The sequence below is a fragment of the Hypanus sabinus genome, chromosome 4 (genome assembly GCF_030144855.1).
Source record: "Hypanus sabinus isolate sHypSab1 chromosome 4, sHypSab1.hap1, whole genome shotgun sequence".
NCBI classification, from domain to species: domain Eukaryota; kingdom Metazoa; phylum Chordata; class Chondrichthyes; order Myliobatiformes; family Dasyatidae; genus Hypanus; species Hypanus sabinus.
In genome coordinates this window covers 16744947-16772502 of record NC_082709.1, presented here as the reverse complement: position 1 = coordinate 16772502, position 27556 = coordinate 16744947, and the positions used below count along the sequence as shown (strand labels likewise).

The following is a 27556-nucleotide window of genomic DNA, read 5'->3' as shown; positions in this document are numbered from 1 at the left end:
TTATTATACATGGTATGTATAGATACGCGATTTGTATACATCATCACACACATAGCACATGTGCACCTCGTTTAAAGCAAGCAGAGTTACACTCACGTTGCTGATTCCTGTATCTTCTTTTGAAATAGTTTAATGTTTTGAAGTTACAAAATATAACAGGCAGGAATAGTTTGATTGCTGTCCAAATTTGGGACACCTAGTTTAAGTCACGTGCCTGCTACATCTGTGGAACTAGTTAGAGATGACTGCCATTATGTTGGCCAAAAAGACTAAGATTGATCAGTGTAAAATAGATAGGAAATAACAATGTCTCTGTTGGTGCAGAATTCCTCAAACGTCTGGAGAACAAACTTCTTAAAACAATTTATAGACCTCATCAGAATATAATTTTGCTTCTCACATTATTTGTAACAATGTTTTTTCCTTTAAATTTTTATTTTATTGCCAAATGCAGCAATAAACTGCAATTCTTCCTTGCTCTGTACTTCACCAAAATTAATATTGAACTAAGCAACATAACTTAGATTTTTACATTGTTCAAGTTCAGACTAGCTTTAAATAATTTTTCTAATGTTTGATAACTTACAAGGTTTATTATGATGTTTGCAGATTTCGATGTTCATTCTTAACTATACCCTGGAATCCATTGGAAAATATTCCTTCCGTGGCTTGGTTACCTGACCCAAGCATATGGGACAGGTACAGTACAGATGTTAGGTCAGCTCTGAGAAAAAAATTTAAGCATCTGCACTACTCAGGTCATCTGACTTCTATTGTATTTAAAAATTGCTGCTGCTTAATTTCATTGCTGGGTGATGGTACAAGATGGGAAGAAACATCAACAAACTGATCTCTTGTATTTAGACACTGAGCAAACAGACAAGAGGGGTCCTGAGGATAATGCCCCCAGCAATAGCTGTAAACTGGTGCCACCTTGAGCTGGAAAAGCAACCTTTAACTAGAAAGGAAATAAAACCTAAAGGATTTGACTGTTATTTTAATGGGCAGATATAACAGTAGACAATGATTGAGAATGTTGCAATATAACAGCTGTGAGCAAAAGATAGGAACAAAATATGAAAATAATGATATATAAACAAGAAATAAGGTGGCTTTATAACCACAAGATGCAGAAGACCAAGAACCAAAAACTTAAACTCAATAGATTCCACAGATGCTGGAAATCCAGAACGAAGCACACAAAATGCTGGAGGAACACAGCAGGTCAGGCAGCATCTATGGAAATGAATGAATACTTGACGTTTTGGGCTGAGACCCTTCTTCAGGACTATCCAAAGCTGTTAACACAATGGAATCTAACTAAACAACAGAAGTTCAATTTTAATCCAATTGTGTTGGGTAAGTTCAGGTGTCAGAAAGATTTTAGGAATTTAGGCCTGAATGGTGCTTTAATTTTATGCCTGAACAGAGTTCTCCTACTATTGGAAAAGGTACTTCAGAGCGCAAGAATTCAGAAAACAGGAGAAGTAGGCCTGAAGCTTGCCCCATCATTTAAATATGATCACAGTTCTTAGATGCCAGCTCCACATCTCCCTCAATTCCTTGATCATTCAATAACCAGACAGCATCTTGGCGAGTCTCCTCTACAATCACATCTTTCCTTTGCTATGATGAACTCAACTGCACACATTACTCTAGGTGTGCTCTGACCAATGTTTCGTAATCCTTCCAAAATTTTATGCCCTATGAAGTGAATTATGCTGTACATCTTCCTTGTTACCCTATCGACCTGTGTGCCCACTTTCAGGGAACTATGGATCAGAGGAACTATATTCACCAACGTTCCTTAGTGTGCTACCATATACTGTATGTCCTACCCTTATTATGACTTCCCAAATGCATCATCTCACACTTGTTTAGATTAAAGTCCATCTGCCAATTCTCCATCCAACTTTCCAGTTGATCTATACCTAAGACAACCCTCCTCTACAGCAACATCAATACGTGTCATCTGCAAACTTCTGAATCAATCATTCACGATCAGATCACTTATATGTATTACAAACAGTAAAGGACCTAACAACCAATCCCCAGGGTTCACCAGTCACCAAAACACAAAAATACAACTGCAGATGCTGTGGATCAAATACGTACACAACACTGGAAGAACTCAGCAGATCAGGCAGCATTCGTGAGAAAGAGTAGTCCCTCTCTGCCTCTCTCCCCTTTCAAATTCCTGCTTCTTTATCTCTACAGTTCTTTCATGCTTATCCCCTCCCCCCTTTATCTTTCCTCTGATTGGTTTTCCACCTGGCACCTCTAGGCCCTACCCCCTCCCCTATCTCTATTACTGGGCTTTGACCCTCTCTTCCCCCCCCCCCCCCATTCCTGATGAAGGGTCTCGGCCCAAAACGTTGGCTACTCTTTTCTCACGGATGCTGCCTGACCTGCTGAGTTCTTCCAGCATTGTGTACGTACCACTCGCCAAACTTCCTATTAGCAAAACATTCTTCTACCACTCTTCTCTGCCTCACATCACCAAGCCAATTTTTGATTCAATTAGCTAAGCTCAACTTGGATTCCAAGCAATTCTGTATCTCCTTCCTGTACTCTGACTCATCATTATATGAGAATCAGTCACTATGATAGCATCATCTGCAAACTTGTGGATAGAGTTACAGCAGAATCTGGCCATGCAATCATGAGTGGATTGGGAGTAGAGTAGGGGCTGAGGAGCTGAGGACACTGACTTGTGTGGCACTGGTGTTGAGAATATTCATGGAAGAGATGTTGCTATCTATCTTTTCTGATAGTAGCTGAACCCTTGACTTTCTGACCAACAGATCACAAATTGAATCACAGGTCTAGGAGGTTTAGATGCAGGTTATTTAAAATCAGAAAATTTACATTTGGCCTCTCTGCTACAATGGCAAAGGATGAGGATATAAAGTCCGCGTTAATATGAAATGTAATAGGAAGCTCAAGACAGCTGTTGCAGAGCATGATCCTCGGCAAAATGATCACCATGGATCCCATGGGGTTTGATTTTTTAGACCAGCTTACCATGTTGGACTTTTTCAAATGCCTTACTAAGGTCTATGATAACAACAGCTACCACTCTGCCTTCATTAATCTCCTTGATTACTGACTCCAAAAACTCAAATTAATGAAATCGCATTTTCTATGCACAAAGCCAAGCTATCCCTTATCAATCTCTGTTTTTCTAAAAGTACATAAATCCTATCCCTTAGAATTCTCTCCACAAATTTGTTCAGCACTGATGCAAGGCTCACCAACCTACAGTTATTTTGTTTATCTGTGTTGGCCTTCTTATCCCTGGTTGCTTAAAATAGACTTTTAATGATGCCATTGGAAGCTATGAATTCACCTTTTGGGAATATACTGCCACCCAGTATGAAGACCCTATGTATGAAGTGTATGAAGTTCACGACCCTTAAAGCCAACACCCTGCCTGCCTACCTATGATGACAGCCTGAAGACTTCACATAGACATCATGAGCCATCTCAAAACACACAGATCTGGTGAAAAAGCAAGTTATACTCAATCCAGAACGACATTTTATTTGATTTATTCTTTTTTTTTGTGATTTGAGCACTGCTGTCAAGACCAGCATTTACTGTGTGTCCTTAAGTGCCCCTGTGAAGGTGGCAGTGTGCAGCAATCTTGCAGTCTATTGCTAGAAAAGGCAGTGGCCAGAACAAAATGAATCCTTAAAACCCACTCTTCGTCCTGCAAATGAATATTAAAAGCATTTTCCTTCCTAAAATATCTCCCTCACACAATCCTCTGCACTGAGTTAGTGCAAGCATAAAACACAAATCTGATATACTATCGTCATTCATTCCGCCTACCTCACTTCAATTGAAGTGATCCATGATAACACAAATAATAAAATGCAAACCTTCTAATAATTAAAGGCTAAAAATGAATCAATCAGATTTGCCCTACACAAATTAAATTTCAGTTGGTTCATACAAAATATAGAAAGAATTCATTTAACCAAATTGACAGTACTCACAATGGTTCTTGGAATGGGTCTGTATTTGAAGCCCCGAAATATGAAGCAGCATTATAGCAGAAGAGGGTCAATACCATGAGTGGTGTAAATTAGCCTTGAGCATTGGCAGTCACTCATGATATTGACCCTCTCTGCTATAATGCTGCTTCATGTTAATTAGCGGGTGGTCACAGTTGCTTTGCTGCAACTCCCAGCATCACTGAGATCTAAAGAATTACATTTTGGTCATCACATTCATTTTTACAGGGATGAATCAAGGACGGCTTGCTTCCACGCCAGTGTTGTGGATCCTGAGGTAGCTAAAAGACCAGTGTGGAATCCAGATGCAGATGGAGCAAGAAGTACGCACTGAGACGGGCAAACTGATGGTTGCTGAGATGGAGCACTCCCTATTTCCACTGGCTTCTGAGTCCATTGCTACCATCAGGAAGGAGGTACAAAAGCCTGAAGGCACACACTCAATGATTCAGGAACAGCTTCTTCCCTTCTGCCATTTGGTTTCTGAATGGACATTGAACCAATGAACACTACCTCACCACTTTTTTTTTATTTCCAATTTTGCAGGTTACTTAATTTAACTATTATATATATTGAATTTCACATTTTTCTACTATTATGCATTATTGCATTGTATTGCTGCTGTAAAGACAACATATTTCAAAACATAAGCCAGTGATATGAAACCTGTTTCTGACTTACGGATCAAGGTTCTCCATACCATTTCAAATGCTCCCCGTCTATTCTGGGTGGTCAAGGGCCAAAACAAATCTAGGAGTTCATAGGGATTTTGCATTTTTCCAAGAAGGGAATTTTTTCCCCTAAATGTCTGGTAAGCTCTTCATGACAGAGCTCAGAAGAGCCCATCTGTTTCAGGGGACGACTGTAAGACGTACTAATAAAGTGATCTGCGCAGCTGAGTTAAGAATAACTAGGAATGCCTGGAATGTTGACCTAGAAGAGAGCACTAAATGTTGGTTTACCTTACTTTCCAGTGAACCTGGAAGATTTTGTAAATCTTTCATTGAGATAACTCTCAAAAACATCAAACATTATACTATCCCAGTTCCAACAACTAACCCCAAAGTCACTAAGGATACCTTTAAATAGTACTATTGTACAAGTTTTTCCTGTTGTTGGTATATTATTCAACTGTGTCGTTAATAAAAGGCACTTAATGCACTGAATTCCAAAAACAGGTGGTGCACATTTGAAATCTGGTTATTATGCATGTAAATCTTACAGCCAGTACTTTTACAAAGAGCATGTTTTATCAGAGGCTATTTTTAAAGCACACTGACACCAAACCATGAATCAATGTTTTATGAGAATGAAGTTATTTCTAACAACTTGGCAAAGGTCGTGTAATTAAGTTTAAACTCCAATCTACAATACAAGGAAGATTATGCAAGAGCAAACACACATCACCTTAATTAAAAAAAAACAAACAGCTTTTCATTTTTCATCAATCCCTCAACGCGCAGTATAAAACAGGAAAAAATGACATCTGCCTTCAGAACTGAATGCAAGGCAGTTATCATTTAGATAAAGCTTTTTGGAAATGTAATGCAACTAATAATATAGTCTTTCTTTAACCTGCACTTCAAGATAGATTGTGAAAAGCTACCAGTCCAATTCTTCCACAAGATTCTTAACCAAGGTACTATAGCCTGTCTCAGAGAAAATTCAAAAACCCAAGGTGCAAAAGGGACTTGGGAGCCCTTGTGCAGAATTCCCTAAAGGTTAACTTGCAAATTGAGTCAGTGGCGAGGAAGGCAAATGCAATGTTAGCATTCATTTCAAGAGGACTAGAATATAAAAGCAATGTTGAAAAACTGAAGCTTTATAAGGCACTGGTGAGGTCTCACTTGGCGTACTCTGAGCAGTTTTGAACCCTTATCAAAGAAAGGATGTGCTGATACTGAAGAGGGTTCAGAGGAGGTTCATGAGAATGATTCTGAGAATGAAAAGGTTATCATACGAGGAGTGTTTGATGGGTCTGGGCCCTTACTCGCTGAAATTTAGAACATAGAATAGTACAGCGCATTACAGGCTCTTCGGCCCACAATGTTGTGCCAATCCTCAAACCCTGCCTCCTATATAACCCCCCACCTTAAATTCCTCCATATACCTGTCTAGTAGCCTCTTAAACTTCACTAGTGTATCTGCCTCCACCATTGACTCAGGCAGTGCATTCCACGCACCAACCACTCTCTGAGTTAAAAACCTTCCTCTATTATTACCTTTGAACTTCCCACCCCTTATCCACTCTATCTATTCCTCTTAATATCTTGTACAACTCTATCAGGTCTCCTCTCATCCTCCTTCTCTCCAAAGAGTAAAGCCCTAGCTCCCTTAATCTCTGATCATAATCCATACTCTCTAAACCAGGCAGCATCCTGGTAAATCTCCTCTATACCCTTTCCAATGCTTCCACATCCTTCCTATAGTGAGGCAACCAGAACTGGACACAGTACTCCAAGTGTGGCCTAACTAGAGTTTTATGGAGCTGCATCATTACATCGTGACTCTTAAACTCTATCCCTTGACTTATGAAAGCTAACACCCCATAAGCTTTCTTAACTACCCTATCTATCTGTGAGGCAACTTTCAGGGATCTGTGGACATGTACCCCCAGATTCCTCTGCTCCTCCACACTACCAAGTATCCTGCCATTTACTTTATACTCTGCCTTGGAGTTTGTCTTTCCAAAGTGTACCACCTTTCACTTCTCTGGGTTGAACTCCATCTGCCACTTCTCAGCCCACTTCTGCATCCTATCAATGTCCCTCTGCAATCTTTGACAATCCTCTACTCTATCTACAACACCACCAACCTTTGTGTCGTTTGCAAACTTGCCAACCCACCCTTCTACCCCCACATTCAGGTCGTTAATAAAAATCATGAGAAGTAGAGGTCCCAGAAGAATGAGGGATCCCATTGAAACCTATCAAATGTTGAAAAGCCTAGTTTGAGTGAATGTGGAGAGGATGTCCATAGCGGGGGAGTCTCAGACCAGAGGGCAAAATCTCAGAATACAGGGACGCTCATTTAGAATAGCGATGGGGAAGAATTTCTTTAGCCAGAGGGTGGTGAATCAATGGAATTTGTTGCCACAGGTGGCTGTGGAGGTCAGTTCATTGGGTGTATTCAAGGTGGAGGCTGATAGGTTCTAGATTCCAAAAACAAAATTCCAAAGTTAAGATGGCGCTAAACAGCGACTCCTTTGCTTGCATCTTCAGAAACAAGCTCTATTTTCATCTTTAATATCTTTATTTTTCCTTTTTAGGGTTCTTTTGAAGATCCTGACCTGGAGTTACATGCTGACTTCGGTCCTTTGCGGGAATGGGATCCGTTCTCGGGGTTTCAGGGCTGGCCATTGCTCGGCATGCCAAGGGCTTGGTCTGAGAGCCCGGCTCGAATTCAGAAGCCTAAGATCTCAGGGTTCTGGAGACGGGCAGATCGAGGGTCGGTGTCACGGTAGGAGACCCATGTGTCATCCAGGGGGGGGGGGGGGTGCAGTCTGGATATCTCTTTTGGGCCTGAAGATCCAATATCTTTGCAATCTTCAGGCACAGAGCTTAAAAAATTTTAGCATCGTAAACCAGCGAGTTGTCTCCCCACTCGCTGGGAAAATGGAGACACCTTTTTCTCCCCTTATTAGGGAGAGAGAAAATCTGCAGTATGTCAAATGCTGGGTGTAACACAAAGCCTTTAGGTAACTGCAAGTCTGTGTCTTTGCTTTTGCTTTGCTCACACTGAGTGTTTGGTGATGGTGCTGAAGCTGAATTTTTGTGCCAGTGGGATTGTTGTGCACTGCCGCTTACGTGCAAGAGCTGGGGGGGAGGGGCTTTGGGGTTATGTTCATCTGTCTTTCATTCTTTGGGGCACTTCTCTGTTTTCGTGGATGTTTGCAAAGAAAAAGCATTTCAGAATGTATAGTGTACGCATTTCTCTAACAATAAATTTGACCTTCGAACCTTTGATTACTAAGATTAAGGGATACAGAGGGAAGACAGGAGATTGGGGCTGAGAGTGAAATGGATCAGCCATGATGAAATGGCAAAGAAGACTTGATGGGCTGAATGGCCAAATTCTGCTCCTATGTTTTATGGTCTCAATGAACCAGATAACTTTAAAAAGAACACAATGTTTTCTGGTCTCTCAACATTTCTCCTGAACCACAACAACTCAAGTCAGGTCAGCTTAGGTCCAGCACAAAAGTCAAAGCCTAGAAATTTAACAGTGCTAATTTCCTCATGATAAAGTTCCCGTATAACAGTTTTGATAAGCTTTTTAAAAAAAATGTAATAAATTTGTTGGAGAAGTTCAAAAACACTCTAGCAGCTAGAATCTAGCCCATTCTCCTTTGCATAACTTCTGTTTCAGGAACATTTGGTGTTGGGGATTAAAGTTATCACATTAAGTGAAGTTTCCTTCCCTTTCTCCACATCACCAGTCCTAAAACATAGCACTTAAAATGTGACATCACTGTACAAACAGTACTCTTTTGGAGACAGATGAATGCTGCCACGTGGTGACTGCATGCCACAATAATGGGAAGGGTGGAACAGTTGGAGGCAGAAGAATCTGCAGAGCTGGTTCGTCTGAGTGAACAGCATAAACTGTGATTCATTCAGAACAGGATTGAACAACTTGATAGAAACTAAATCTTGGGCTCTGCACCACAGTTATTTAACCATTAAGAGAAAAAGAAACACTACAGCATGCTCAGATGAAAGAAGCATGTTAATATTAACAAATGATAAAGATTTGCCCCAAATTGTTAAATAGTGCATTCTCATATGACTTTCAGTAGTGCAATGTGGATTCTTTTTGGTCATTTTGCATGCAGATTGAGATTAAAGTCACCTCAGTAAGAACATTAACGAATAATAGTCTTAATGTAGTAATAAATAATAATAATAATAATAATAATAATAGGGGGCCCATTAATCAGCCTAGCTTAATTATAACAAGTCAATTTACAAAGATTGTAGATAAATTACTTTTAAGATCTCTAGGCCATTCAGTGAAGAAAGAAACTTTTCATAAGGTTACCTTCTGCGCTTTCCATGCCTTCAACATACACACCACCACACTGAGGAAGTACCCAGTAGCGTCGCTTGTAGCGATCCTGTCCAAATGTCATGGCACGCAATGAATGAGAGGCCTCGAACAGCTTCTTACGGTATTGGCTTTGTTGCTGTGCAAATAAGACATCTACCATCAATGATATGAACTTTTAGAAATACAGTTCTAAAATAACAGACATGACTTAGAAATAATGCAATCACTGCTACATTCAATTACAGGCATATTTCACATAAAACAGAGTATTTTCAGAATTCTGATTAGTACAGAAATATATCACAAACTGCATGAATTTAAATACAAATTCAATTTTCCAGATCAACTTGGGATCAGAATGTTTAGGCTCCAACATGATTTGATATTCAATAGAAATATCACCACAAAAATTATCAAAAAAAAACAAGAGTGGAAAAAAAACAAAAATTTATCATAGTTGATGGTCATGGAAATGGTGACCAAAATACTGACCGAAGGTTTGGGTTGCAGGGATCATCACACACGAGAAAGATTTAAATGCAGAGGTATGTAAGAAAGTGAGCACATGTGGCAGGATAAAGGCAAAAGGTAAATTAGTTATTACTAGTGACACAAAGGGGGAAAGAAGATGCATAGAGTTTAAATAACAGAGCTTGTAGAAGGGACAGCAGGAGAGACTGCACTTTTAAGAAGAGTCCAGTCATGGGTACACGTTGAGAGTAAAGGTACAACCACTACCCTGGTGGTTTATGTCACTAAGCTCAATAATACTCATCTTGCGTTTCCTAGACACAGATTCAGAGTTGACTTCCAATATTGTATGTAGTGAGGTGACTACCCCTGATATTAAGGCAGCAGCTAACCTGAGAGAGGCATAAGGCTCACAGGAAGCAAGAAAAAAATCTCTTGGCTGAAGTCATACCTTGTATAAAGGAAGATGTTTGTGATTATTCTTTTGGAGCAGGGGTTCCCAACCTTTTTTATGCTATGGACCCTTACTATTAACCATGGAGTCTGCAGACTCCAGGTTGGGAACTCAATTTAAAGGAGAATTAATTCCACTGCTGAACATGGAGCTCACCGGAACATTGTCCTGGGCTCAATCATCTCCAGCTCTTTCAACAATATGTTTCCTTCCCTCATAAAATCAGTAAAAAAATGTTTGTTCTTTCACTGTTCTACAAGTACTTTATTGTCACCAAACAATTGATACTAGAGCATACAATCATCACAGTGATATTTGTTTCAGAAAATAAAGTAGCCCATGCCTGCACGCAGCAGGACCTGAATATCACGGCAAGTAGCAATCACACCATACTGATGCTTAGGAATAACTATATCCTCAAAGACTCTAACCATCTTTTCCTGACACAGCCATTAACAAGCACCATCCAATCATCCATACTTTAGGATTATTTTTGGCCAGAAGTTTAAGTCACCCAGCCACATAACCATGTTGACTGAGCAGGTCCACAACAACCAACTCAACTTCTAACTTCTTTCTCAGCATCAAAAAGGCTGAAGCTCAGAATATAATGCGATTCTCCACACTTGTATGGATAGATACAGCTTAAAAATAATCACATATGACCTAGGACATCACAAAATGCTTAATTAGTACTCCAGCCATCACTTTAAACTTCTGCTTTCTCCCACCCATGAAAACAAAGTAGCTGCAATATACACCAAATGAAAATGTATTGCAATGTAGCAACATGCCAAAACTACTTCAACAATATTTTCACAAGAGAAAATCTGCAGATGCTGGAAATCTGAGCAACACACACAAAACTCTAGAAAAACTCAGCAAGCCAGGAAGCATCAATGGAAAAAAGTCCTGCCAAAGGGTTTCGACCCGAAACGTCGACTGTACTTTTTTTTCCCATAGAAGCTGCCTGGGCTATTGAATTCTTCCAGTATTCTGTGTGTGTTGCTCAACAACATCTTCCCTGTCTGTAGCCAATACGACCAAATAGAACAAGGTCAGTATGCAAAAGGATGCTCCAACATCTGTAAGTTTCATCGGAATTATACACCACATCATCATACCTTCATTATATCACTGGGTCTAATTGTACAACGTCTTGTACCGAAAAACATAAGGTGGAACTTCGCTAGTTTATGAAGGTTGGTCACTACAAGTCAAGGGCAACTAGGAATAAACCATAACTGCTGGATTAGTTAGCAATGCTAACATCAAATCTTGGCACTTTGTCCAGTCCTTCTCCTACTTACACTTATGACTTTGCTATTCACTCATTACAGTATGTTCGACTGTGTATTTAATATCCTAGTCTGAATTTATTATAATTGAAGCTCATTATGTGGGGTGGGGGGGGGGGGGTTCAAAGATTTAGCATTCTTAATCTGGGATTGGCCTGCATTACGTATCTTGACAATTTTCTATTACATCACCTTAACAATTAGTATATTTTACTTTTCTCTTTCCAGTATTATTTCCTCTTGATAATTCACTAAATTCCTACTCCTTCCCACATTTCACAACATTTGAGCTTTTCTCCAGGCAAGTACATTCCTCAACAGCCAACCCCACACCCCACCCCCTGGCCCAACCTGGCATTTTCCATTCAACCGTGGTTAATTAAGTAAGTGCGCATCAACACCAGTCCACGCAGAATCTCAAAATACTCATTTGGATTAAGAATGCATGCTTATGTTACTATTAGTTTCTAATCCACACCAGTTTTTTGCTTAATGCCTGATGCCCTTTTATATTGAATAATAAAAGAAACATCCATTTTCTTTCCCCAAATGTGATTTCAAGTTACTTGGGACTCAATTTAGGTTGAAGGAAGATTCAAACAGCCTCTCCTCGTGACGTAGTCAGTCCTTTAGAATTTAATGCAAGAAGGCTTTGCACAATTGTGGAATTGCCGGAAGTGTCCCAAAAAATCTGATAAAAGTTGATAAGCTACAAGAGATAGATTTCCCAAAAGAGAGAGAATGAAAACATCTAACAGAACTGAGATCACACAGTTCCCCTTGAATTTCAAAGGTGTCAGTGCCAAATTCCCCAGCAACAACATCCTGCAGGCAGTGGAGGGCAGCACCACCATTGACCAGAAACCCTGGAATTTCCATATTACACCACTGTGGGAAAAATTTTCACCACAATGACTGCCCACATACAGTTAAAAGAATTTTTAAAAAAGGGTATTGTGTATTAGGAAACATTATCCCTAAACTTAGACATAGGATGTTTTCTTAGAGCACATAGTTAAATGTATGTTCACAGACACAAAGAATTTTGTAAGGTAAATAGACTACACTTTTGAATATCACACATCTATTTCATATGCAAATTTACATATGTTCAACATTTTCATATAATAAACATTGATTTCATTATAAAAATCAATGTTTAATATCTGATTTTTTAACATACATAGATACAAATGAAATAATTTTCTCATGCAAAGTGCATTATTAGAAAGAGAAAATGAAAATACATGGAGCTGTTTTTTGTCTACATTTGCAACATGCAGAAATTAATTCAGAATGAATTGATGACAGGCACTTATCCTATAACAAGTAGATCAATAGACCAGATTTTATTCTATTTCTTTTATCAAAATGCTTTGATACAGAACTAACAACTGACCAAGTTATTCCCCATTTATTAATACAAAGGAAAAAAAACATCATGTAAAAATATTTACTAGTGTAACTAAACTATAATATTAATGCAAAAAGACTTCTACCTTGCTCAGTTTTTCAATTTGCTTCTCCAGTTCCTCCACACTAGTCAACTGTTCCCCATCATCCTTAAAGAAACCAAATAACTGTAATTATGAACAATTATTAAATGTCATATAAAAATTTTCAAATTCAGATCTAGTAAAGCTAACACAAGATAGGCTCTGATAATTCTGAAGGGGGCAACAAAATCTCTATTTTCCACAATGAAAATTGGACAAAGAGGTTCAAGCACCATTATTATACCTCAATTATTGATACAAAATCTCAGTAAACATGGCTTTCAAAATATGAAAAATAAAATTATAAATTAACACAAAAAGGATGTTTTTTCTTTAGAGAAAAGGCTTTATACCATGCTGACAAACGGGTGCTGAAGACCTTTGCACGGTACTGCACGCTTTTCCAATTCTCCTGTCATTAATTTGTGATGCAATGGAATTATGGAGTGTTGAGATCACATGCTTCAGTTGCAAATTAAAAAGGAACAAACCTAACAATTTGAGAGCCAAGAAAAACTTTTCAAAGCATCCTACACTGTAAGTAGCACAATTTTTTTAAATATACAAAGAATTTTAAGAAACCATTAATGGAAAATTGTATACAATTTCCACAAAAACTTCAAGGACATTTTAGAAAGAAAATTAAGAAAATATAACATTCAATTGCAGAAGTAGAGATAAAACACTACTAACAACCTATTAGTGCATGAAATGACTGTGTCTCGATGTCTAAACTGGGATATAACGTTTATAATTTTGGATGGACAAACAGAATTATACCAAATCAAATTGAAGATTACTACTGTACATTCAGTAATGGCAAACATTTTTGCATGTATTTATGAAGTTTATTTATCTTTGTCTTAAGCCAGAAGCAAAATGTGCATAAATTTTATTCCCTATCAGTCTGAATAAGTTCTCACAAGGCTGCCACTCCAGTACGTCTGTGGTATGGAGACTTTATCCACGGTCCTGACCACAACACAAATAACACTGATCAACTTACCTCATCTTCAGCAATTTCTATCTTCTTTGCCTTCTTTTCTTCATCTTTATCCTCCTCCTCCTCCTCATCTTCGCCCTGATCATCACTGTCATCATCATCGTCATCATCATCATCACTGTCACATTTTCGCTTTCTCTTTCGGCCAGGAGTGGGAGTGCCCAATAACCGCTGCTCTCCATTACTGTCGATACCACCAATTGACTCTTTCTTACCAGTTCGCTTAGCATGAATAATTTTAAGCCTAAGAAAAATTAAACTGTAATCAGCATTTTTTAAAAACTAGAATGTGGTATTTGTGACAGTTCAGAAATATATTAAAAAGGATTATTTAAGGGGAGAGAAGGAAGTCAATAGAATTGTTATGCCGCTTCTTAAATGTAAGTTAACAAATGCTAACCTATCAAAGTATACTTTCTTTTTCAGCATTGCCATTTATTGCAACAGAGAGATGCAGCTGAAAAACTGCACACTAATAGAAGGGACAAAATAACTTAATGATGACAAATTTAAGATACATCAATATTGCAAAGTAAAATATGTGCCATTAAAACAGCTTCAGCTACCAAGTTCAAGAATGTAACTTACTTCCGAAGTTTGCCTTCTACAATCCATTTGTCTCTTCTCAGATTGGACATATGATCAATATTTTTATCAATTTCACTAGAAAAAAATAACAAAATGCAAATCAGCAACAGTCCCATTTTAAAGAGGTTTGACTTACATGGAAGTTCCAGTTAAGACACTTACTTGACCACAACCTTGCTGCATGCAAGTTCATTAACTAAGAATGCAAGTACAGAAGCCTTTTGAACTGGAGCATGTGCCTGGAAAGGCTTTGTGTTCAAACTTTCTGTAAGCTCGGTTTTTCCATTATGGGCCTCCATGTAGATTTGCAAAATTTCTGAAACAGTGTCCTTGTTTATCCTGACATTGGCGATATGATCTCCAAGAAAAGTCCTTGCCTGTGGAAACAATTTTTTTAGACAAGTAAATCACCTTCGCTGTTTAATTGTAGAACACAAAGCCCAAATTGAAATTCTACGGTGAAATAGAAAGGGGCAGCCATTATTTTATGCATCAAAGAAGATGAGGAAGTATAAATTGAGCTGTGTGACATTGTACTCAGTAGTCTTAAATAAAATAATCTTACTTAAAGTTCAGTTTTGTTCTAGTTAGAATGCCTTCTAGTCAATGGTTGAAAAGAAACAAAACTACTTGGAGGCATACGCTTGCTTCTGGAATATTTTGTATGTTACTGAACTTCTTGCTTGCAACATCTAAGCATCCTTGTAACCAGGATAGATGCACAGAAAAAGATGAATGCTTATTTAAAGCAGGCATGTAATTAAAAATTGTGACTAAGTGCAAGAAAACAAAGCATCCGCAAGTAATACAAACATGCTGGAAATGCTCAGCACAAGTATGTAAGGGGCCTATTTTCGATGATGCTCAAAACTAAAGAAGCACATGGAAAGTAAAACACCTTTGTAAAAAATTCCCAAGCGTCATGACTTGGTTTTACGTAATCTTATCACATTAGTCTGCCAGTACAAGGCCCATCCATGAAACTGCCAAAGAAAAATTTAGGAGATGGCAAAAGCGCTTCAACTATATTGTTTTCATGCTTCACTCCAACTAACAATTTATAGATGCTTCTGAACATCCAAGACCTACAGAAACACCCAAGAGCAAAAAAATATTCAAACAATCAGTCAAAAATATATGGTCACCCAGATATTTAAATATACAAGTAAACAATTAAATGTTAGTGCTGTCAAACAATTAGCTGTGAATTAATGCTTGAAGTGAAAAAAGTGAAAGGTCAGAATTTTAAGTTGTCCCAGTTACATACTTTATTGAGAGAGAATGACAAACTGAGGGCCAAGGGAGAGGTTAAAGTGAGGGGATTAAAAGAAATGAGGGCTGCCAAACCATTTTGCCAAGAAACATGATACACTTGAGATGCCCAAGCTCGAAGAACACTTGTAAATCTTGCAAAAGCATGTCAATGGGCTCCTACAGAACCAAACTTCATCTCATCAGTGCAGACTGAGGCTCCATGACAAAAACTGGACTAATTCATTACAATTATCTGACGACTGTCTTCCCTAATAAAGGATGCACATTGCTAAAATGCCATGCTATTTTTGCTAAAATGCCATACTATTTTTCTAAAGATAAATTAATTACTAATTATCTGAAGGTAAATTCAAATGACAGTTACATTGTTTTTGGTTACAGTCCCCAGAAAGAATCAGCTCCACTGCTGAGTTACTAAATCTAACTGATATCCTGCATATTCTTTTTATAGTTTTCAACTGCATAGGCATATTGTTAAAATGTATTAAGAGGATCAGCTTCTTTTTAAAAACACTGTTTCTGTTCTGACAGTTGATCACAAATTTAAGCACTCAAAACTGCTGAATTCTTCAAATCTTTCTTCTGAAAAATATATGGCATTGATTTTTGCATGCAAACTAATTCAATGAGTAAAATGCAAGCTGAATCAATAATGAAAGGAGAGTAAGCATTTATCTTAGCTCCATGAACAATTTTTATTGTTATTAATGAAAATTAACAAAATGCAGGTCATACCTTATGTCCTGGTGGTAGTCCTGGGTCATGAATAGCAGCACTTAAAAGTCTCACCAACAAATCTTGGATTTCTCCCATGCTTTCACCCATATTAAGCAGTCCTTCTTGAAGTACATTCAAAGTTGGGACATCAATATTTAAATCAAAGCCAAGAACCTTACCAAAGTTGTGAAGGAACTGTACTACCATAAGGCAATCTGCAAAGGCACCTCCAGGCAGTACAAGACCAGGAATGGGGAGAAACTCTGGTAGAGGCTAAAATCAGACAACAAATAATTATGAGCTCAAAGAATCAAGGAACAATTAACCATATATTTATTTTACTGTTTATTAGATCAGAATTAGCATTTACCAAGCAATATTTGATTAGTTGTAGCAAATTGCTAAGACCACTTCTAAAAGTTCAATATTCAACTTTACCATCATCAGAGAACCTCACCACCTAGGCCATGCTCTCTTCTTGCTGCTGTCATTAGGTAGAAGGCAAAAGAACCTCAGGATTCACACCACCAGGTTCAAGAACAGTTATTACCCTTCCACCATCAGCCTCTTGAATAAAACGGAGATAGCTACACCCACTTGCCCCATCACTGAGATGTTCCTACAGCCAATGATCTCACTTTAAGGACTCTTTCACTTTATCTCATATTCTTGTTATTTATTGCTAGTTACTTATATTTATATTTGCACAGTTTGTTATATTCTGTACTCTGGTTGATCTTTCATTGATCCTGTTATAGTTACTATTCTATAGATTTCCTGAGCATGCCCACAGGAAAATGAATCTCAGGGTTACAGATGGTGACATATGTAATTCGATAATAAAATTTACTTTGAACTTCCCATTGAAAAATCACACCCCTCCCAAAAAAATTGGAGGCAATACACAAATATTGAAAGTTTGAAAATGTTACGAATGTGGAGCAACTCTGAGGGGCCGAAGGGTACAAAGTCGCCCCCTCCTTTTTGAGAATCGCAAGATCACTATTATTTCGGGTCCGAGACCCAGGAAATGAGAGAGATACACATCATGTCAATAATGAGAGAGAGAGAGATGCAGAATACACAAGGTTTGGAATGTCTCCTGACATAAGCGGAACGTAACCACTGACTACTGCTACTGTCTCTTGGAGAAGGAATTGTGTATTGAGTACTGTACTATTCACTGAAACCCCTCAGGGGACAACCAGAGTGGTCTGGTTGAGGGATTGCATCATCCCAACCTGATTGACATCTGAGACCCTGTGAATGAGGATAAAAGACGGGTCTGGGGAACACCCATCAGACACACCAGGAGAAACGCTAGAAATCCAGTGATAGCGTTTTATAGCGAAAGCCGGTGGGAGCTCGTATGTGTCCTCCCTTGCCTGGGTGGCGGGCTCATCACAGAACGGTCTAGCTAAAGGATGGATACGGATCAAGACTGTACCAAGGAAAGTCGGCAAGTTTTTCTCTTTCTCTCTCCAACAATTACAACACAGTGACGAACAAACGGCTGCAGCCTGTGTGAACTAAAGCGAACTTTAGATTTCCATCAGACAATTCATTATCCCCTAGACAACGATAGAGCTGGTTTTTTATTGATTATTATTATACCCGCACTTTTAGGTTTAGTATTGATGACATATATTATCTGCATATTTGCATTGACATTATTTTTGTGTATTATTGCTGATAAATACTGTTCAAAATAGTATCATCAGACTTCAACGGACCTCTCTATCTTTGCTGGTAAGTAACACAGTTACGGGGTTCGTAACAAAAACAAAATATTGTTTATCTTCATCTTGTAAGTACAAAAAGCTAAGTATGAAAATAATAAAGAATTATGATAAATTTGAACACCATCATCATGACCATTTTTAGAGGGTCTCCTAAGGAAATTAACAAATAAATCTTCTCATTTGAAAGTTCTGGGCTGATCAGACAAACTCTCAGCATTTTTTCATATTGACAACCTCTCATCAAATTGTAAGCTATTCTACTCATAGAACTAAAGAAATTCATTGCACAAACCAAAGGTCACTCTGATCAGTTGACAGCTGGCCAAAATAAACCCATTGAACCAGTGTGTAAAAGACAAAAACTGTGCAAATACAAAAACAATAAATAAGCAATATCAAGAACTAGTTTTACACCAGTCAGTATGACTCCCTTGTTCTGCCAATAAAAATAGTCATAGAGTCATTGAGAAGTACACCATGTATCCAATAAGGCAGCTTGACCTTGTTTTTTGTGTTCAGCTAGGTATCTTCACAAATGTGGACAAACACTCGAACATCCCCTCATTTATATCCACCTCTTCACATCTTACAGTTATTGTGGATTCTCTTCCATGTGGACATAATTGTCCCCACCATCAAACACATCTTCAAGAGGCAGTGCCTCCAGGTGGCAGCATCTACCACCAAGGACTCTCACCACCTGGGGCATCGCCACTTCTCATTACAACCATTGGGGAGGTGGTACAGGAGACTGAAGACTGAAGTATTTAGGAACTATTTCTTCCCCTCCCCCATCAAATTTCTGAAAAGTCCATTCACTCATGAATACTACTTCATTATTCAATTTTTCAACTATTAACTTATTTTAAGCTATTGTACTACACTGTTGCAAAACAAATTTCACAACATTCATGCCAGTGATAATAAACCTGATTTTGATACTTGCATTGATCGCCTTGAGGTGCATTACCTTACTTCTCCAAGCTGACTTCCATTTCCCACTTTCATGCCCATTTAACCTGTCTGCTGATAATTTCCCTGAAGCCAACAAGTCCCTTCTAGAGTACTGAACTCTGCAGATCCCAATAAAATCACTCCTCCACTAACATTCTCAACAAGTGTTACCATTTACCCTATTCCCCCTACTGAACCAAATTTTTCCAACCAATTCTTCTTTGAATTTCATGAGTTTCCACATAGCAGATAGATCAAGGAACTGGAATTCAGGCCAACAACACATTGCTAAAACTCAAGTATGTTCATCCCTGTTACTTAAAGATTTCAAATTAACTAGACCTGGCCATCTCTCAACAAACCCATGCTGACTGTTCTCAATTAACCTGTGCCCACCAAAAAGTTGATTTTTGTCATTTCAGATTTTTCTCCCATTAACTTGCCCAGCTAATATTATATTAACTGGTCTTGCTTGTGCTTTGGTTCATCATTTTGGTCTTTTGAAAAAGAGAAAACATTTCAGCTATTATCAATCTCCCCTTAAAAAATACCCAAATACATACTAGTGTCATGTTTTTGGTGTGTAACAATTGATCACTACATGTTTCTGCTACACAAGCCTGACAAAGCAAGGAAAATGCACGCATCCTACAACCTTCAAATATAGCATCCTTGACAGTCAAATCAATGGACATCACCTTTTATTTTAAATTCTTTCATCTTAACTCTACTAACTCACAATGATTCACAGTTATTCATCTATGTTTAAACTAATCTTAAAGATAATGTCTGCTCCTTCATTAGTAAAACTACTCTTCCTCCAAATTTCCTTCATTTTTTTTTGTAATGGTAAAGATAATCTGACACTTGCATAATGTTATCACAGGAGCCAATTCCAAAAACCATTCTCACACAACTGGACAAGAAAAGAATTATAGTTTGATCAGTTACATATCATTTGTCTAATGTCACTCTTCCACCATTTCCTTTATGATATTTTCAGCAACATCAATGTTTAGCAGTACTTTGAAATTTCTTTTCAGTCACAAAGTTCATTTTTGTTCCTTCATATTTTTAGTATTCCAGTTGTGATTTAATGGTTTTCTACTGTATTTATATTGATTTCAAGATTTAGAAACTCTGCCCATAATCTTATCTTTTAATTTCAAGAATGCATCTCTTAATACCTACTTTTTGATTCATATTGTCTTCTTCAATATTAATTGTGCCTGGGAACACACACTCTACACAATGATTACCTGATAAGAACAAACACTACAAATTTATTTGAAAATATATTGTTACTTTAAACTGCATACATACATATATTTGAGACCCGATTGAAGAGGATTGTATTCTGGACAATAACATTTGTGGAAATCAGAAGAAATTTGTTCATTCTTCCAACAGACTTACCTTGTGGTCTGACAAACACATATCTTCATTGGGTTTCTTTAGCTCCTTTGCCATTTGCAGCTCCAATTTCTTCTGTTCTAATTTTCGCTCTTTATTTAAACGTTTCTCAACCTTTTTCTCTTGCTTTAGCCGTTCCCTTTCCTTTGAATATTAACAGATTGCAACTTTTATTTATCAAATCATAGAAACATTCAGATACAATAATCCTTCATTAAAAATTAGAGTTTAAGAATAATCCTGGTTTCAAAAAGAACTGATTAACAGATCACACAGTTCACAAAAAAATTGCACCGCATTGAAATTACAAGTGCAAGTTAAAAGCCACTGATAATGTTGATACATGTGCAACAAGGTAAGCTTACAAGGAAAAGTATAGAAGTTATATATTCTGTAGAAGTCTCATTTTAGTAAACTATAATTTACGTAAACAATTTAAATTAAATATATGGAGCCTATTAAAAAGTAACCCCCCCCCCCCACAATCCCTTTGGATGTTTTCATGTTTTATTGTTTTACAACACTGAATCATAGTGGGTTTAATTTGGCTTTTTTGACACTGATCAACAAAAAAAGACTCTTTCATGTTGAAGTTAAAAAGATCTTGACAAAATGTTGTAAATTATTTACAAATATAAAATATAAAGTAATTGATTACGCAAGTTTTCACCCAAGTTTGTGGCTGGACTTGAAGAGCTGTTCACTCACGATCCCCATGCAATCTAACAGAGCTTGAGCAGTTTTAGAAACATAGAAAACCTACAGCACAATACAAGCCTTTCAGCTCACAATGCTGTATTGAATATGTACTTCCTTTAGAAATTACCAAGGGTTACCCATAGCCCTCTATTTTTCTAAGCTCCCTGTACCTATCTAAGAGTCTCTTAAAGGAAGACCCTATTGTATCTGCCTCCACCACCATCGCCGGCTGCCCATTCCATACACTCATCACTCTCTGCGTAAAAAACTTACCCCTGACATCTCCTCTGTACCTGCTTCCAAGCACCTGAAAACTATGCTCTATCATGCTAGCCATTTCAACACTGGGAAAAAGCCTCTGACTATCCACATGATCAATGCCTCTCATCATCTTATACACCTCTATCAGGTCACCTCTCATCCTCCATCACTCCAAGAAGCCCAAGTTCACTCAACCTGTTTTATATAGAAGAATGGGGAAAAATTGCAGTGTCCATATCTGCAATGCTGATAGAGATCTATCCACACAGACTCAAGGCTGCAATTGCTACTAAAGGTGCATCTACTAAATAATGACTTGAAGGGGTGAATACTTATGCAATCAATTACTTTGTCTTTTATATTTGTAATTCATTTAGATTATTGTTGAGACCAGTTTTCACTTTGACACGAACGAGTCTTTTTCTGTTGATCGGAGTCAACAAAAGTCAAAGTCAAATTAAAATCACTGTGACTCAATGTTGTAAAATGGTATAACATGAAGTGAATACTTTTGGGGAGTGAATACTTTTTATAAGCACTGCATTACATAAATATGGATCATGAACAGACAGATATGCTTGTATCAGCACCACTCTCCTTTGTCTACCTGTACTCTACTTTCGCTGTAATTGCAAGAACATATTCTGCACTCTTTTTACCACCTTGATGTAGTTATGTCACAAGCTGTCATCCAGCGCAGAAAAAAAAAGACATTTTGCTGTATCTTTGTAGATTTGACAATAACAAATTAATCTAATCTATTAGCGTTCATGGGTTGAAGGGCTTGATCCAGTAAGGCTCAATGTTCTACATTAATGTAACTAAGAAAATATGGTAAGTTGATGGAAATCATCAAAGCAGGTGTGGAGGGCAAGCAAAAGTTTGGCGCCATCTATAGTCTCTTGCTTGCAGTTGCTGGAGGAAGGTGTCTGCACGTGACTGTCTCTCACTGACTGCTCCTGAGGAAAGATCCCTGCATATAAATGATCTCTCCCTCTCCCTTGTTGCTGAAGGAGCAAGGTTTAATTGACATGCTTTGGGGATTGTGGACTCTAATTCAAATATGATGTGTTTCTGCTCGCTCCTCATTTTTGTTACTAGTTTGGGCGATTTTGATAACAAACACTGAGATGAACTGAATAAGCCTTTTGATTTTGTGATTTATGCTCTGTGTTTTCACTTTTTTTTGCTGCTGTTTGCATGATCTGTTTTGCACATGGGAGTGAGAGGGGGCTTGATGGTTTTTTTTCTTCTTTGAACAGGTTCCATTGCTCTTGTTTCATGGCTGTCTGTGAGGAAGACGAATTTCTGAGTTGTACACTGAATACACACTTTGATAGTAAGTGCACTTTGAATCTTAAATTACTATAAGTTACATAAACTGTATTACAGAGAATTCTGAGAAAATTCACTTCAAACAGTCACATGCTTTTGTTAATTCAAGTAGTAAGATTTTTATTCACTGTTTTACTTACTTCAGCTTTTTTCCGTGCTTCCATTGCCTTCATGAGCATCATATGTTGCCTTCTCCTTTCCTTTTCCTAACAGTGTACAAGGTAAATTTCAGGTTTAAATAGTTAAGTATCAATATTATATAAAGTTTTAAAATGTATTTTTACTATTTTTAGAATTAAGTTAGACAACCGTGAACAGTTTAAAATAAAAACAGACAATGGCCAAGTTTGTGTACATTTTAGTTGAGGATTAGGAAATAACATGGACAATCAAAAGCAAAACAGAAAAAGCAACAGATGTAAAGACAGTGTAAAACGAAAGCGTATGCTTTAAGTTATGTACATAGTTCTTGGAAAAGCAGAGCAAATCAGTGCGATGCTTCTCCATAGCTGTCAGGGATAAAGCGCAATGGTCGGCTTCAACAGGCTAATTACCTTACATCTGCTTCAGTCAAAAATCATTTCGCTAAAGGCCAATTAGTATAAATTATTTGTTGTAATTAGCCAATTTTGTAATATAGCATTTACCTACATATCTAAGTTTCAATTTAAGATTGAAATCAGTCTTTCAGAACATCCACTAGAGAAGAAAAATTAAGATATCCCACATCAACTTCATTGTTGAAAAATTCGCTACATTAATATGGCATGCTCATTTTCCAGCAAACAAAATTATGCTATTGACTAATATTACAAATTCTAAATTTAGAATAAGAGAACTTTGAGTATAGGAGGATGGCATAAGGAGGCAGTATAGCTAAGTTATATTTATCTTTTCTTACTTGGATCTATGTGCATGGGTCATTAGGAAACATTTACTTTCAGCTATCATTATTACTCCCAAACCTTCTCAATCTGTGAATTCCTTCACGTCCATGATTATAACAGGTTATATGTCAATTTCAAATGTTTAAAGGGAATATGAGGATCTTCTTCACTCAGGGTAGTGAGAGTGTGTACAAGCTGCCAGCACAGGTGATTGATGCAATTTTGATTTCAATGTTCAAGAGAAGTTTGGATAGGTACTGGGAGTGCTATGGTGCAGGTGCAGGTAGACGGGACGAGGTAATTTAAATGGTTCAGCATGACTGGATGTGCCTATTTCCGTACTGTACTTTTCTATGACTACGTATTAGCTTTATGAAGTTACCATATATGCTCTTATGCTTCAAATTTTCATCTCCCAACTCCTTAATTGCTCCTAATCTACTGGACTATAATCAACCTTACTTCCCCAGTTACAATGCTTTCCTATAGTATCATGAGAAGATATCTAAATAAAACACATAAATTAACTCATCCTGGTCCAATTACTCCCTCTTGTTTACTCTTCACTTAAACACTAACTGCGATTCAGATACTCCAAGTGAAATGCCAACAGAGATCAACAAAACTAAAATTAAATTCACATCCGTGAATGAAGGGGTTATTCATTTGTATTTATCTTAAATTTGAAATAATCAGAAATATATGGCATTCATACAAAAGCTTTGTCAGATAGTAGAAGCCAAGAAAGTATTTTGGGAATAAGTGTACTGATGCATTATCATGAAATTCCTCTCTCATGATATTATAAATGGAAATAGTATACTTATAGGAATATATTCAAAACAAGATGTGGAGATCTGCTGCTGATAATCTGTCTTCCTTGCTTTACTGAAATACGGGTGACTCAAAAAACTGTGGTTAAGTTGGAAGAAATTTTCTCAAATTTGGTTTGCTGGAATGGCATTGTTCTGGGACGTTAATTATAAATAGAATGTGGGACAAGGGAATAAGTTGTGGTAAAAAGATTGAATGTTTATAGGCAGTGACCATTTCTGAAGAACTGTAACTACTTTCAGAACTTGTATATTTATCCTTTTGTTGTCTCCTGTTTAAAGGTGACAATGAAAGTGTAAATTACATTAGCTGATTCAAAAAGAAATTTTTCTTTTGTAATTATAGCAGATGTATGCAATGCACTGTGCTGTAAAAGCCATGCAGAAGTATGTAATATGACAGCAGCCAGTGCTACACTTTATGCATTACTATGACAATCATATCACAACCAAATCACGATGCGGTGTTAGATGTACAAAAAACATACCCATACCATATCTAGTCTATGCCTCTCCAACTCCTGGTAGAAAGAGTTGGCACATTATTATGAAACAGTAATCACAATTTGTTAAAACCAGTGCATATTATTAAAAAAAAACTATTTTCCCCAATACCAAAGCAAGCTAATTTAAATTGAGGAAAATTACGCATAATAATAAATATGTTTACTTCAATATTTGTCCCCAAGGTACAGAAAAGTCAATAAAGCAAAATTCACTAAATATTGTTAGAATACTGTATATATCATTTACCAACCTGATGCTTAAGCAGGACAGCTTGCTGCCTTCTCAATTCCTTTTCCTTCAAAAGTAACAGAAAATACAAATGGTTGATTATATCAAATGTGCAGATGAAACGAACATTGAAATTGGAAACAAAATGGTGATTACAACTCAATAATATGCCAAAGTTTTCTGAAATTAGTTACAGATAAAAGTAACTTGAGATGCTTGGAGTACCTGGGTAGAAAAGAAAAATTATCAACAAAACCTTTCACATAAAACTTTCCATCTCATGACATGACTATGAACATGGTCCTATGGTATCACTCCCTGCATTATTTCCTCCACATATTACTCGGGGTCCTATATAATGTTTATCACCTGTCTATACATTATTAAAACAATTACAAAATCTCCCTACGTAATTGTTCAGTAAAGTTTAATGATCCAGAGATCCTTCTAAACTAACCTTCATCCGTTTCTCGGCTTCCAATAACTTTGCATTTGCTGCTTCTTCCTTCTTTTTCCTCTTAGCCTGTGCATGCAAAACAGGTCTGGAGGTCATGCAAAAAGCACTACTGGAACTTGAAACAATCTCAAACTTTTAAACGTTACATGCTAAACACACCAAAATACAATGAACTAGAATTTCTACAAAACATCAACTAGAATACAAAGACCACAAATATTGCTAACAGCTTACAAGTCAGGCAAAATTTCTGTAAAACATCCAAAAGACAAGAGTTAATAGACTAATTAGTACAAATAATTTGGAGAGAAATGAAGAGAAAATATATTTTTAAGGGCTATTCAAGAACTCTCTGTATCAGGACCAAATATTTGCCCACACTAACATCTAACAGTAATACGAGATTCAGCAAACAGCTGAACACACAAGCATCTCTCACTACCAGCACAGTCTGTGACGAGCAAAACTTCCTCCAAGTTTTCTTGGATGACAATCAATCTGTGAAAAGCATTTTGAAACTCAGAATTAGAAATCCACCTAACTGCTATAGTTGTAATTAAAACAAATTATGATGCTTAAAATGAAAATAAGCCAATTATAGGACAGGAACAGGCCCTTCGGCCCATCTAGTCCACGCTGAATTGTTACTCTGCCTAATCTCATCCACTCACACCTGGATGATGGCCCTCGATATCTCTCACATCCACGTATCAATCCAAATTTCTCTTCAATGCTGCAGCTGACACTACATCCACCACTTCTGCTAGCAGTGCACTCCATACTTGCACAATTGTTTGAATGAACTTCCCACTCATGGTCCACTTAAATATTTCACCTTTCCCCCTGAACTTATGACCTCTGGTTTGAGTCTCATTCAACCTCAGTGGAAAAAGGCTGCTTGCATTTACCCTATCAATAACTCTCATAATTTTGTATACCTCTATCAAATCTGTCATCAGTCTCCCATGTGCCAGGGAATAAAGTGCTAACTTATTTAATTTTTCCCTATAACTTAGTTCGTCGAGTCCTGGCAACATCCTTAAAAATGTTCTCTGTACTCTTTCAATCTTATTGATACCTTTCCTGCAGGTGGGTGATCAGAGTTTCATACAATACTCAAAATCTGGCCTCTCTGTCTTATAAAACTTCAACGTAATATCCCAGCTCCTGTGCTCCATGATTCATGAAGACCAATGTGCCAAAAGCTTTCTTTATACCCTCATCAAGGTCTATCATCATTCCTTAAGGAAGTATGGATCTCTTTTCCAGATCCCTTTGTTCTACCACTCCCCTCAGTGTCCTACTATTCACTATGCAAGTCCTACTCAGGTTTGCCCTTCCCAAGTGAAAAACCTCACAAATGTCTGCATTAATTTCCATCTGGAATTTTTCAGCTTATTTTTCCAGCTGGTCCAGTTCCCAGTGCAATCTGGGAATCTTCCTCACTGTCCACTACACTCCCAAAATTAAGTGTCATCCACAAATTTGCTGATCCAGTTTGCAACATCATTTAAGTCATTAATATAGATAACAAATGACAATGGACCCAGCAGTGATCTCTACTGCACACTAGTCACAGTCATCCAGTCAGAGACAACTATCTCCAACCACTGTCTGGCTTCTCCTGACTGTCACTGCTGAATCCAATTTACTACTTCATCCTGAATGCCACAGGAAAGTAGCATCCATCATTAGGGACCCCTACAGTCCAGGCCATTTCATGCTCTCTTCTCACTATTACCATCAGGGAGAAGGTACATGAGCCTCAGGACAGTTCAAGAACAGTTAATACCCCCCCAAACATCGGGCTCTTAAACCAAAGGGGATAACTTCATTCAACTTTACCTGCCCCATCAATGAAATGTTCCCA

The 27556-nt window shown here is 37.5% G+C and overlaps 1 protein-coding gene across 17 annotated transcripts in view; it reads right to left on the bottom strand.

The window, feature by feature from the left end:
• Positions 1 to 27556, bottom strand: part of baz2ba (bromodomain adjacent to zinc finger domain, 2Ba) — a 250780-nt gene that overhangs the window by 55118 nt on the left and 168106 nt on the right. For 13 of the 17 annotated variants that reach the window (XR_009511572.1, XM_059966477.1, XM_059966482.1 and 10 more), the window contains 11 exons: positions 25687 to 25752; positions 25252 to 25296; positions 24989 to 25015; positions 22915 to 22980; positions 20483 to 20623; positions 16389 to 16643; positions 14541 to 14755; positions 14379 to 14453; positions 13794 to 14034; positions 12791 to 12853; positions 9060 to 9204 (listed from right to left, as the gene is read on the bottom strand). Coding sequence is in view for 16 of the 17 variants with exons in the window: in XM_059966477.1 (XP_059822460.1) it covers positions 9060 to 9204; positions 12791 to 12853; positions 13794 to 14034; positions 14379 to 14453; positions 14541 to 14755; positions 16389 to 16643; positions 20483 to 20623; positions 22915 to 22980; positions 24989 to 25015; positions 25252 to 25296; positions 25687 to 25752 (1339 nt within the window). In the remaining variant the exon portion in view is untranslated. The remainder of the gene's footprint in view (positions 1 to 9059; positions 9205 to 12790; positions 12854 to 13793; positions 14035 to 14378; positions 14454 to 14540; positions 14756 to 16388; positions 16644 to 20482; positions 20624 to 22914; positions 22981 to 24988; positions 25016 to 25251; positions 25297 to 25686; positions 25753 to 27556) is intronic. The other 4 variants (XM_059966485.1, XM_059966489.1, XM_059966486.1 and 1 more) reach the window with 3 other exon arrangements.